The sequence below is a fragment of the Dermacentor silvarum genome, chromosome 4 (assembly GCF_013339745.2).
Source record: "Dermacentor silvarum isolate Dsil-2018 chromosome 4, BIME_Dsil_1.4, whole genome shotgun sequence".
Taxonomy (NCBI): domain Eukaryota; kingdom Metazoa; phylum Arthropoda; class Arachnida; order Ixodida; family Ixodidae; genus Dermacentor; species Dermacentor silvarum.
The window spans coordinates 164,931,716-164,945,261 of NC_051157.2; the positions used below are offsets into that span (position 1 = coordinate 164,931,716).

At 46.7% G+C, this 13,546-nt stretch overlaps 1 protein-coding gene across 2 annotated transcripts in view; it reads left to right on the top strand.

The window, feature by feature from the left end:
* The window catches only part of LOC119450762 (venom metalloproteinase antarease-like TtrivMP_A), a 689,114-nt gene that overhangs the window by 592,179 nt on the left and 83,389 nt on the right, over positions 1-13,546 (top strand). For both annotated transcript variants that reach the window (XM_037714269.2, XM_049666199.1), the window contains exon 8: positions 7,993-8,067. In XM_037714269.2, coding sequence (XP_037570197.2) covers positions 7,993-8,067 — 75 coding nt within the window. The remainder of the gene's footprint in view (positions 1-7,992; positions 8,068-13,546) is intronic.

Genomic DNA, 13,546 nt, shown 5'->3' on the forward strand with positions numbered 1-13,546 from the left:
GGCCTCAGGGGGGGGGGTTACAACCCCCGAATACCCCCCCCCCCCGTCGGTGCGCCACTGTCGCGTGGGAAACAAAACATGAAGACGCTGGCTCGCGCTCTCGGCTACTACGCCACATCGTTCTTCTTGTCGGTGGCGTCGTGAGTCTCCATACGCGGTGATTCGCATATTGTAAACAACCAGCGTAGTGGTTGCCGCGTTGGAGCGGAGCGTTACGGCCCGTATTCAAGAACGTTCCTCTAGTCAACACAAAACCTCGACTCAAGAGAGAAGACAGCACCTCCATCCCTCCACAGAAATGGTCACTGAGCTTCATGATCATTCACGGGAATTCTTGAGAATTGTCGCGTCTTTATCACTCGAGAGGCGGCGCTGTGCTCAACAAGGTGGACTGGAGTAAGAGCTTCGAGTCGAGGGCTGTTTGAGAATACTAGTTCTCCAAAGTAAACGAAGGTGTCTGAGCTGAACACAAAGAATCTTCTTAAGGAAATCAAGGTGTGCCAACAGAACTCCAAAGACGGACCCGTGCTTACGCATTTATAACGAACCTGCGACAGATCATCCCAAATTTTATTTTAAGAAACAATACAGGCTAGATATGCCGGGTGTTCAAAATTAAACTTTATGGTTTTCTTAAAATTAGGCACTGGGAGGCATGTGAAGACCACCTGCGCAAATAAGTTATGTGGCCAGGGGGATAAAAAGTGAGATGATAATTATCGCTGTCAGCAGCCGAATTAACTAAAATTGAATAATTAACTTTTTATTGACTGCAGTAAGTGTGTATGTTTGTACTGAAAATTTCGATGCAGTCGTGTTTCTACACAGTTTCACTTGGTAGAATTCTTCTAGCGTGTCTATGCTCCGAGATATCGAACTCCAAATTTTAATTGTCGTTCGCATGATTACGCATGCAAGAAAGTGAGGATCAGCGCAATGCTCCTCCCTGACGTGACGCGGCTGTTGGGTGCGGCGTTTAGTGTGACAACGTGGCGGAGGCATTGCCAAAGATAATAACTATCCCCCTTCTCCTCACGGCTGGCGAAATAAAAAAATCGAAGAACCCGTAACCGCTGTCGTAACACGCAACCGCGTAGCCTGTAAAGATGGCGGCAGCTGCCAAGCTGAGATAATGGCGCGAGAGGAGAAGCCGCAGGGCAATGCGCGTGCGTAATGGTGACTAGACGACCGGGCATGGTCCTTGCCTGGGCTACGCAAATAAAGTGACGGCTGATTTTCAAGTATTTTAGGTTTTATTGAATTCAAAGGAACAACGGCACCATCAACAGCAGAAATTTTTTTAGCTATACTAACGAATATTTCATACTGCCGCTTTAGTTTGGTGTTGTCATGCACAAATCTTATGAACACTTCACCCATAAAGATGTCAATTCCCTAAAAATGTTCAAAGTGCCTCCCTTCCACAGCGGCGCAAAGCATAAACCGCTCTCGCGTCGACTCGATAACTCTGCGCAGTACGACAACTGAAATTTGGAGTCGGATATCTCGGAACACGAACACGCTAGAATAATTCTTCCGACTGATACTGTGTAGAAACAAGACTGCCTCTAAGTTTTCAATACAAACATACCCACACACTGCAGTCGACAAAAAAACAATTGTTCAATTTTAGTTAATTCGGCTGCTCACAGCGATAATTTTCATCTCACTTTGTGCCTCCCTGGCCACATAACTTATTTGCACAGGTGGTCTTCACGTGCCTCCCAGTGCCTAATTTTAAGAAAACCATAAAGCTAAGTTTTTAACACCCTGTATTATCAGGCACAGCCGCCAAGCACATGGCGGCATTGGGTAACTTCCTTTTCCTATTAGCTCGGAGAAACCGATACCTGGATTCGCTATAGGGCTTCTTCCTCTTTCTGGGGTTTTGCGTGCAAAAACCAGTTCTGATTATGAGGCACGCCATAGTGGAAGGCTCCGGAATAAATTTGACCACCTGGGGTTCTTTAACGTGCATTACAACGCAAGCACACGGGCGCTTTTGCATTTCGCCTCCGTAGAAATGCGGCCGCCGCGGCCGGGATTCTATCCCGCGATTTCGTGCTCAGGAGCGCAACGCCTGAGTTGACTGAGCCACCACGGCGGGCTACAGGTGTTGCTCTAGCCGTATAAAACGCGGGTTTATCGTGAGCAGAAGCGGTGAATTTCGGTAAATGAGAAAAGCTACTATCATCATCATCACCATCATTGACAGAAGCTGACCCCCCCCCCCCCCCCCCCCCCGCAGAAAAAAAAAAACACCGCATATCCACGAAGTGACTGATGATGAGTGGGCGAAGCTCCGGAGGGAATCATCGGTAAACAGTGAATCTTCCGTGCAATTCGCCCAGTCTCGCCGCACTAAATCGAACGATTGACTTCCACCAATGACACGAGCCATATGTGACGTCATTCCTATTTTATAACAGCTCCCCTTCATTATAATTGCACCATCTCCCGCTTAAGGGGACGCTAGCACAAACGCGTTAGAAACGTGCAGTACTTTCTAGTAAGGGGGAGAGGCCACAGCGTCTTACGCAGCCGTTTACACATGCCGGAACGTGCACCGCGTTTGCCGACGCCATCACATGACTGCTGAGAGAGTATAACCCCCGTATTCATAAACGCTCCTCGACTTGAACTTGACTTGCCACCGCCTTCAACGCGTTTCGAACGCGCTGCCCAAGGCGGTGGCAAGTCAAGTTCACGTCGAGGAGCGTTTATGAATACGGGGGTAAGGCGGAGAGGCCACAGCGTCTTACACCAGCTTCTTACACGGGCCGTAACGCGCTAGCACAAACGCGTTAGAAACGCGCAGTCTTTCGTTAATGTTGGGTAATTTATTGTCATCGTGGTGCGTGTGTCCATGTGCGCTTCGTGGCGTAGTGGTTAGCGCCGCGCGTTCGGAAGCGAAGGGTCCCTGGTTCGATTCCGCGCTACGGACACAACTTTCGGAATTTTTTTTCTCATAAAAGTAGACGTGGCTACCTACTACGACGACGACGACTACTACTACTACTACATACTACAGAGGAGGGACAGACCCACACCCTAAGGAGCTTCGCCCCTAAAAACCTGGATCCGCCCCTGATTACGACCTTCATTCGGCTATGTCACCAACTTTGCGCCTAACGCCAACTACCCACTGTTCACCGTCTTCACGCCGTCGCTCAGTGTCGCCGATGCGACCCCGTCCCGTAACTCAGACGAGGAAAACTAATCGTCGCAGTCCAAGAGGCAAGGTCTGCGGCGCCGTCGAAACGTGAAACTCCTCAATGCAGTCCTTCAAATGTGATCGAAGTGTTTCTTGACGGTGTTGGCGCATCTGCACTCGTGGCCACAGGAGCCGCCGTATGTGTTATGGACGCAAGCTTTGCCGCCTACTTCGGAAAGTCACGATGCCCCTTTCTGGACTGTCCCTCCGCGTAGCCAGTGCTCAGCATGTCCACCCCTTAGCGGCTTGCACTGCTCGTGTTGTTATTGGCGACGTTCTGTATGCCATAGAATCAATCGTCCTCACCTCGGGTTCTGACGACGTTATCCTCGGCTGGGATTTCCTCTCGCGCCACAATGCCGTTATCCATTGCGCACGGGCCGAGATGCAACTCTCGCCGCTGTTAGATTTGCCGATCACCGACAATACTTCCCTGTCGAGGAATTATTTGTCCAAGACGACACCCACGTTCCTCCGAGCGCGTCAACACTCGTCCCCATGTGCTGCAGCGCAATCTCAGACGCTGTTACGCTGCTGTCTCCATCTGACCGCTTCCTTACTCGGACAGGCTTGCTGCTACCTTTTGCGACAGTGGACATCAAGCAGGGCTACAGCACCATTTTCGTTTAAAACCCGTTCCCATACCCTGTCATGCTGCTCCGAAGGGAATGCCTAGACAATGTCGAAGTGATTGAAGATGTGAAAGTTATGGACGTGCCCGATGAAAATTACTGCGCTAGTTCTAGTGCGCTCACTGCTATTTCTGCCTGTGAGGGACCGTCCAGTGATGTGTTTGGTTCTTCTATTGCCGATGACCTTACGCCGGTCCAGCAATCTCAACTTGTGTGCCTCTTAGAAGAATTTCGTTCTTCTTTGGATGTCAGGACAATCTTCCCTAGGCCGGAGATCAACTGTGACTCACCGCATCGACACTGGCTCGCAACCGCCATTGTGACAACGCCCGTATCGTGTGTCTCGTGCAGAGCGTCGCGTAATCAACGGACAAGTCGACGACATGCTTCGCCGCGAGGTGATACGACCTTCCAACACGTCCATGGGCATCCCCTGTGGTCCTCGTTAAGAAGAAAGATGGTTCTGTGCGGCTCTGTGTCGACTGCCGGTGCCTCAACAAGATCACACACAAGGACGTCTACCCTCTCCCGCGCGTAGACGACGCCATTGACAGTCTACAAGGCGCAGAAAGATTTTCATCTTATATCTGCTAATGAAATTGCTTGTCTGCAAAAAAATACAGCTACCTATATTACCCGTCATGGAGAATATTGGTCTATACCCCCTTCAAGAACCAACTATGGCTTGCAAATGACGAAAAATAAATTACCCAGACTGCTTAATTCATTTCATGACGCTGGCATTGACATCATTAACATAACACGGCCCGAACTGTTGTCACTTATCCGAACCTTTTCCCAATTAATTAATTAGCATAATTTCTTTATCACCTGTATAAACATATGCGCATTGTTACATGTTTGCAATGACATAATTTTTGCTCATCATATTCCTTCTCCTAATTATTCCAGTATAATTTTAGCACTATTTCTTTGCACCTTTAATTATGCACCGTCAAGTGTACGTAATTTTCACTTTTATTTACCTATTGCCTAGTGTATGTAATGTGGAGGTGTGTACTATCTGCATTGTTTGTACTTGCCATTGTCCAATTTCCTCGTACCCCTATTGAAAATTATCTTGAATTGGTTATTTATTGTACTTTCCAATTTATATGTAACGTTTCTGCATATGGTTCATTGCGCGACTCACTGCCACCATGTAACACGGGGGCTAAGGGCACCTCAAGCTGCCTCACTGCAGCTTTTATCCATGCTGACGCCGATCGGCGAAAGACAGCTTTTGTAACACCGGACGGCTTATACGAATTTAACGTAATGCTTTTTGGACTGTGTAAGGCGCCCTGAACTTTTGAGCACATGATGGACACCGTTCTGCACGGCTTGAAGCGGCACACATGCTTGTGCTACCTTGACGACGTTGTTGTTTTTCCGCCGGACTTCAGCTGCCGAGCTGCAAATCGGCACTTCTTTAGATTTAGTTGTAGGCCTGCATTTGTTAAGCACGTCACAACGCACCTTCAACGCCTACGGTGTGTTTTGGCGTTCTTAACAAAGGCAGGCCTACAACTAAACCTAAAGAAGTGCCGATTTGCAGCTCGGCAGCTGACAATCCTCGGTTACGACGTATCCACGGATGGGATACTCCCCGATCCATCCAAGCTTCGGGCCGTCGCCGAATTCCTTAAGCCAACATCCGTCAAAGAATTGCGCAGTTTCATAGGTCGGTGTTCTTACTTCAGACGCTTTATTCGCAATTTCGCCGCCATCATCTCACCCCTGACGAAACTGCTCACACGCAACGGGCCCCTCACTTCGTGGTCGTCCCTGTGCGACGAGGCCTCCCCGAAGCTTCGTCATCTGCTTACGCCTCCGCCAATGTTGCGCCACTACGATCCGACAGCTCCTACTCAGGTGCATACAGATGCCAGTGGCGTTGGCCTCGGCGCTGTTCTTGCCCAACGCAAACAAGGCTTTCCTGAATATGTCGTCGCCTATGCAAGTCGCAGGCTTACGAAAGCTGAGAAAATTTACACTGTGACAGAAAAAGAATGCTTAGCCATCATCTGGTCTCTGACTAAGTTCCGGCCTTATTTATATGGCCGTCCATTTGACGTATTCATGGACCACCATGCACTATGTTGGCTGTCGTCCTTGGAGGACCTTTGAGGCCGTCGTGTTCGATGGGCACTTCGCTTGCAGGACTACGATATCCACGTGCTGTACCGCAACGGACGCCAGTATTTTGACGCCGACGCCCTCTCGCGCTCTCCCTTGCCTGACAATACCTGCTCTCCCTATCCGAGTTTATTATTTCTTCGCTCGACCTTAACACCATCGCTTCTGAGCAGAGCAAGGACCATTGGATTGCTTCCCTTCTAGACTTGCTTTCTGGTTCGTCGGTACAACCAAGCACTCGTACGTTGCGTCGACAAGCACATCACTTTGCCATTCGCAACAACCTGCTTCACCAACGCAATTATAACCCCGACGGACACCAGTGGTTGTTAGTGGTACCCCGCAGTCTGCGTTCCGAAGTATGTGCAGCTTTCCACGCTGATCCACAGTGTGCGCTTTCCGGCGTTTTCAAGACTTATCAGCGTCTTCAACAGCGGTATTACTGGCGCAGGATGTACAGCCACGTTCTTAAGTTCGTTCGCTCTTGTCCCGATTGCCAGCGCCGGAAATATTCGCCCCGCCTCTCGCCAGCCGGTCTTCAACCTTTATCTTGCCCTACCCGGCCGTTTGGACGCGTCGGCATCGATTTGTATGGGCCCCTTTCCCTGACGTCGGCTGAAAATCGCTGGGCCATTGTGACAGTCGACCACCTGACGCGATACGCCGAAACTGCCGCCTTACCGGCAGCTACAGCGCGCGATGTTGCCTCCTTCTTGCTTCGACGATTCATCCTGCGACATGGGCCACCCCAGGAACTGCTCAGTGATCGCGGACATGTCTTCATGTCCGGAGTAGTTGAAGCCAATCTCAAGGAGTGCCACGTTGTTCATTGTACATCTGCGGCGTACCACCCCCAAACCAATGGCCTAGCAGAACGCTTCAACCGTACCCTCGGGGACATGCTTGCTATGTACGTCACCTCCGACCATACTAATTGGGACGTCATTCTGCCCTTCGTCACTTACGCCTATAACACTGCTACTCAGAGCACCACTGGCTTTTCACCTTTTTTCTTGCTGTATGGTCGGCACATGTCGCACACCATCGACACAATTCTACCGTACCGTTCGGATGCATCTGAATGTGCGCCCATTTCCGACACGGCAAGACATGCTGAACAGCGCCGCGATCTCGCACGGGTCTTTGCATCCAGTGACCAGAAGCGCCAGAAGAGCACACGCGGTGACACCACTTCCGCACCCACCTTCCTTCCTGGAGCGGTTGTGTGGCTCTCGGTTCCTTCCGCTACACCTGGTCTCTCATCCAAACTAGTGCCCAAGTATCAAGGCCCCTACCGTATTGTCGAACGTGCATCTCCCGTCAACTACGTGATCGAACCAGTTGAACCTTCTATGGACATGCGCCGTCATGGACGCAACATTGTCAGCGTCGAGCGCCTCAAGCCCTACTCTGACCCACTCATAGTGACCAGCTGTTAGGTCACCCTATGGCTCCCTCTTCGCTCCCGGGAGGTGATTGTAGCGAAGATACGAACGCCATAGTGGGTCATGCTCTCCAGCCCTTTCTAGTGGGTCGATCCCTCCTCCGCTCTCCTCGAGAAACGCCGCTCGTGCTGAGAGCTCGGGCCTTGAAGCTAACCGTCGGTCCAAAAGGCTGGTGCCAAATAAACGCCTTTAGAAGTGGTGGAGAGTGCACGTTGTAGTGCAGTATTCCCCAGGTGGTCAAAATTAATCCGGAGCCCTCCACTACGGTGTGCCTCATAATCAGAGCTGGTTTTGGCACGTTAAACCCCAGAAAGAAGAATACATTATTCACCAGGGAGCCGCAAGCCTAAAACTGCGAAATCCTTTCAGGGCAGGGTTTATCCACATTCTTCATCAGATAATATCTTACGATTCCACAACAACTTTTCACATTAAGAGTCTGTACATTAGAAATATTAGTGTGTGCGGCAACCAAATGTCTAAAAAAGTTGGCCACGCTTTTTGCAATACTTTTACAGCTTTTACAGCTTCTGACAATAAAAGCTTTCTTTCTTTCAAACAGGCCAATTTACGGTATCGAAGCATCATTCAGCCAAGGGTTCAGCTGGTGATTGTTGGTGTCACCGTTACTAAATCGGTAATGCTAATTTATTTCATTTCGTTTATATATATAATAAAATGGACTGCATGTGCATGTGATTGAAATGTGTAGTGGCGATAGCTTTAGTTCTCATAAAGCATAGAAGCAAGTACGAAACATTTTCAATTAATTGTCTAGCAATGCTTACTTTGGGGCACACAGATGAACCTTTCCAGCATAGGTAACTTGAAATTCACGAAGTATTATGGACAGACAATCTGTAGTATAAGCAGAGCTGCTAGTATAAATCTCCTAATATATTCACTGGAGCCTCAGTGGCTTTCTCAAATTGCCGACAACCATGCAAATGGTGTGATCCATGGACGCTATTGCCAATACTTTAATCTACCCGTGTGTGTGTGTGTTACGCGTAATTCAAGGCAAAACATTGCCCAATTCGCCTAATTGTTGCACCTTAGTAGTGTTGCCTCAATTTATAGTTTAGGCGTATCCTGCCAGTGAGGTGCAACTATAAGTTCGCGGAATCTTCCTGAGCAGCTCTCTAGGATGGTCCACTCCATTCTGCTATCATTTTAAATGCAATCGTTATTTAGATAGCAGTATTTGCTGCCTTCGGAAGCCTAGAAACTACAGGTGGTAGCCCGATGTCTAAACATTTAGTCACGCATTTTGAAATTATGTGATTGATTTCTCATAGATATAGCTCTGGAAAAGTACACGAGTTAAGGGAGAACACCTGATGGGGGCCATCAGTATCCCATTTCTTTAACTGTAGTACATCACAAAGCGGAGTTCACCGTAATTAATGTTTATAGCAGAGTGTAATGTAACTTCCTAGGACAAGAGTGTCATACTAAGTAGGTTCACACGTCATATTTTAATAATAAACACACGGAAACAAAAGATTTACAGACTTGCTGTTTTGTTATATGTAATACTAATACACCTAAAACAACAATTGTGTCTATAAACGGAGAGGGAAGAAAACAGACTACAAATTTCTACACTTCAAACATAAAATTTTCTCTGAATACGGTGGCCTTTAGGTTGTTAGAGAAAACACCTTGCAACTTTTATTGAACATAAAACTTGCCTGTTGCAAAGGAGTAGGTTTTTTTTGTAGTTTCTTGTTGTGTGTAGAACGCTGAATATTTTGTGCCTGAATCTTTAGCGAGAGGCATTTTGTCATTTTGTATAGCAAAAGCCGCGTTTGTGCGCGATATTTAATTGCATAAAGTAGTGTGAAGACGACGAAGGGAAACTGAGGGCCCCGATTTTTGTTAGTCTCAACCGTATAAAGCGCACAGAGGCCCTTACCGCTAAGTACTAGACGCACCAGGCACGGGACCAGGCTTCGCCAACCCATGACCATGCAGCGAGTTCCGCATGAGTCATGCTTTGCGCATGCACCGCCTAGCCAGGTGTCTCCTAGCAACGAAATACTGACTCTTCCTTCTTTCACCTTCCTTTCTGCGAGAACCTCTTCGTGCTTTGGCGCTTCTTTTGCGGCAGAATCAGGCAGTCTACATAGCCGCGAGATTAAATGTAAACCGTCGCTTAAGCCTCCACCAGGCTTGTCCTTACGAGACCGTGGCGTTCACACGCGCTTGCAATTTGAAATAGCTCAGGGGTCCGCAGTAAGAAATAAATAAATAATTAAATAAATAAACGTGGATGCCAAGCAATGCGGAATAAGTGTAAGCGAAGCTTCTGTAGTGGTTCCTTTGGTTGACAATAATTAGCGGTTATGTTGATGGCAAATGTTTAGGTTGTTCCGCGCTTGGTTTAATACGAGACGGGTTTTTTAATCTTCAACGTAAGCTGGGTCTTTCGCTTGCGTTTGTCTACGAAGTACGCAAAACGCACATCGTGGAGTGTTTGCTTGAGGCGTTGTGCGCCATAGTTTGTAACCAGTTGAAAGGTTAGGGCTGTTATTTCTTCACACTACGCATAGCATCGTAGCAGAAGCGATGATTTCCTAGGCGGCAGCCTGTGTAGTGGCGCCTTTACATTGCAATGGCTTACCGCCTGGCTTGGTTCTTCCGAGCGCTGCGCCAGTTGTCCCCATGGTCAAATTTTAACTTGTGTTTCTTCTTCAGAAAAAGCAGAAACATACTGCACCGTATCTTGACTATAGATTTCAATATTCTAGTCCGCAACGGTGGCCATATTTAATAGTAGGTTGTCCTTTATTGAAGAGACCCTAAACGAGACATGATTTCCATAATATGACATGATATGAACCAACTGTAAATGTTGTAGTAAACATGCAGACTGATTGTCTAAGCTGAAAAAGAATATGTTTGCTTTGCTGCAGGTAATTTCTTAGAAATTTATTCTGTTTCATATGTACAGTTGGTCAAGTGCTGCTTCATAAATAGACTGAACCAATGAGAATAATCGTTAGGAAGTAATAGTGTTGTGCCATCATTATATATTATTTAATTCGCATGAGGAATTACAAGTTGAAATATTATTACCTTAGACACTAAAGAGCGAGGCAATGAAACTGCTACAATGTAAGTATTACGGCCTGTATGCTTTGAAGTGAAGACAATGATATTTTCTGCACAAATTCCTTACATCGAAGGTTTAAGTATGACATTATGTATGTATGTTTTAAATATGAGGCAATATTTCTCTTATATACAAAGATTCATCAACAGTATTAAATAGACTACGCTGCCAAAGGTCTTCGAAAAAATCTAGGTACACACCTGCAAATAGTCTTTCTTTGTTCAAATGCTACCAGAATTCGCTCCCCTTGCATTATAAGTACCGGCGCTTTGAATTTAACTCTGCGGAAGCGAAACTGATATGCGCAAATGCGAGATAATTTGTTTACAAGTTTTGTTTCGGGAATGTAAACTTTTTCTAAGGCCTTTGAATATATCGGTGTCATAGAGACAGTGTGGTAATTTGTTATCTTTGTCTCCCCCTTGTAAAAGTGGTGTCACGTTGGATACTTGCATGAGTTTCAAACCAAAACAATTTAAAGGACTAGTTATATACGGTGTTAGTTGTTGGAGAATAATACTGTAACACACATGTGAGAAATATTACCTTTATAGTTTTACGTCGGGGGGTGTTGTGCCAGGCAAACAGCTAAGTGAGAATTTTACTCCAACGCAGTCTTTTTCCAGGAGTTACATGCCTCTTATTTTCCGTGTGTGTCGTGCTGATTTCATGTTACTCAGATCGCACCTGTCTTGTGACTACGTGTTGTTGCCCGCTTCACTGCTGCTGGCTTTCGCACGTAACGGTAAACAATCTGGAACGGTACAGGAAACGGCTGGCACCCGTGATTTGAAGGCAGCTTGTGTCAATGTCCCCCTTCCAACAGTGCATCATGCCGATGCTCATAAACAAGACGGTGGCTTCCAGGCCACCCTTTATAATGCTTTTTGGTGAAAGCAGTTATTGCCTGTCGTAGTAAGGTTTCATTCGGATGACATGAACGATATCTGTGCGACGCCACCGTCGTGATGAGGTTACTTCACCTTCTGGAACAACTTCGTAGTTCAAGGGGCTAAGTCGGCAAATTATGCTGTACGGGCCAAAATAAAGACGAAGAAGCTTTTCGGATAGGCCGGGCATCCTTACGCGTGTTCATACCTATACTCTGTCTGCAGGAGCGTACTAGACGTCTCTTCGTCGCAAGTTGTATCAATCTGAGTCGGTTTGCAGTTGCTGCTCAATGCGGTGTCACGCCAGCTGTTGTGCCTCTTCAGCTTAGTGCAAGTCGCTGATATCATGGTCATTTTTAGAGCTCTCTTCTACTGGCAGCATTGCATATACAGATGTGGTGACGGTCTGGTCAAAAACAAGTTGGAAAAGTGTCATTTGAATCATGCCCTTGTATTGCGGTATTAAACGCGGACGTTGCGTGCGGTAGTATCCTGTCCCATGTTGGTACTCGATGTCCACGTATATCGACAACATATGGGTCTGCGTTCTGTTAAGTCATGCGGATGATATGCAGTGCTTTTTCTCTGAATAGTGTGCGTCAAATTCAAAATATAGTGTGTCAAATATGCAGTAAATATGATTCCACTGTTCATGATGAGAACATTAGGAGCTCCAAGCCGTAGCACTATGTTAGTGACAAAAAATCCAGCTACTTCACGGCTGTTCCCACTACAACAGACACTGTCTCAGCATATCAAGTTGGTAGTCAGTTGCAAATACGATACATCACTTTTCGGACAACGAGGAAGCACGGAGGTCAAATCAGACCGATCTCCATTTGTGCTAATGAAGCTTCCGGTGGCTGTATGGGTTGAAGGAGACCTGCTAGCTGCTTCAGTGGTGGTGTTTTATGTCTGGGAATTCCGGAATGTTCTCAGAGAGTGTTGCACAGAATTCAATAACTTTGGCCAGTAATATTTCGTACTGATGCGTGCGAAGTTTATGATCTCTCCTAATAGTCCTTCTGATGGGCAATCGTGGGCAAACTTTGAAGAGACGACTAGCAGAAATGTGTCTGCACTATGTCCAAAATTCTGGCTGGCATCTGGCCCCAGCACACACAATCTTTATCCAAAACTTCCACACCTCTTAATTCCACGTGTCACATGCCGATGGCACATTGCTTTCATCGCACGTGCCTTGTGAGCACATGTTGCCCGCTTCACTACTGCTCTATTTCGCACGTAGCCGTAAGCAACTGGAAGGGTGCAGGAAATAGCTGGCGCGCGTGATCTGTAGGCAGCTTGTGTCAATAACTACAGCATAGTAACCTTCGCATTAGTTCGATGCTATTTCAGTAACAAGTCGCATGCATAACTGTTACCAGGTGACAAAAAATTCATTGCAGAACTCAGTTTCACGAGTTTCTAAGAATAAACCGTAGGCCTTTTTTTATGTTACCCAACATTTCAGCTAAGTGATAGCTGTTTATTAAGAAAGTATTTAGTCTTGCGGCTTGCGGCTTGTTCAATACCAGATATCACTTGGTTGTTTAAGGCAATATCTGTCATTTGTACGCTTCATCGACCACGGTTTTGTATTGTATTTAGCTTTTCCACATTGCGTTACTCTTCAGGCTACCGCAAAGTTCAAAGCAGTTAGATATTTTCACTTCTCATTGCGGTATAATGCATTTGTCTTGTTTCTGCGCTTTCAATTGATTCCCAATCACGGAGATTGGGAATCCTTTTAAAAGGATCGTTTCTCTTTTCCAGCATTTTTATTCCATTCCTTTTATTCCAAAGATAGCAGCGTTGTTCCAATTTAGAGAGAAACGCTCTAAATGCAGGCGGAATGTAAGAGATTTTATATGCTCGACATGACATTTGTAGTTTGTCCGTTATCCTAATTTTATTATTAAACTGCTGCTTAAAAATCCAATAAATAGAGACAAAAATGAACTCGCTGAGAGCTAAGATTTCCGATACGCAGTCTGTAGGTCCGCAGTTGGAATCCAGGCGGGGTGCAACGAGGCTCTTCTTCTTCCGTTTTTTTTAAACTTCCCGCGAATATTTTGAGATTTTTTCGACGCGACTCCAGCGCCACT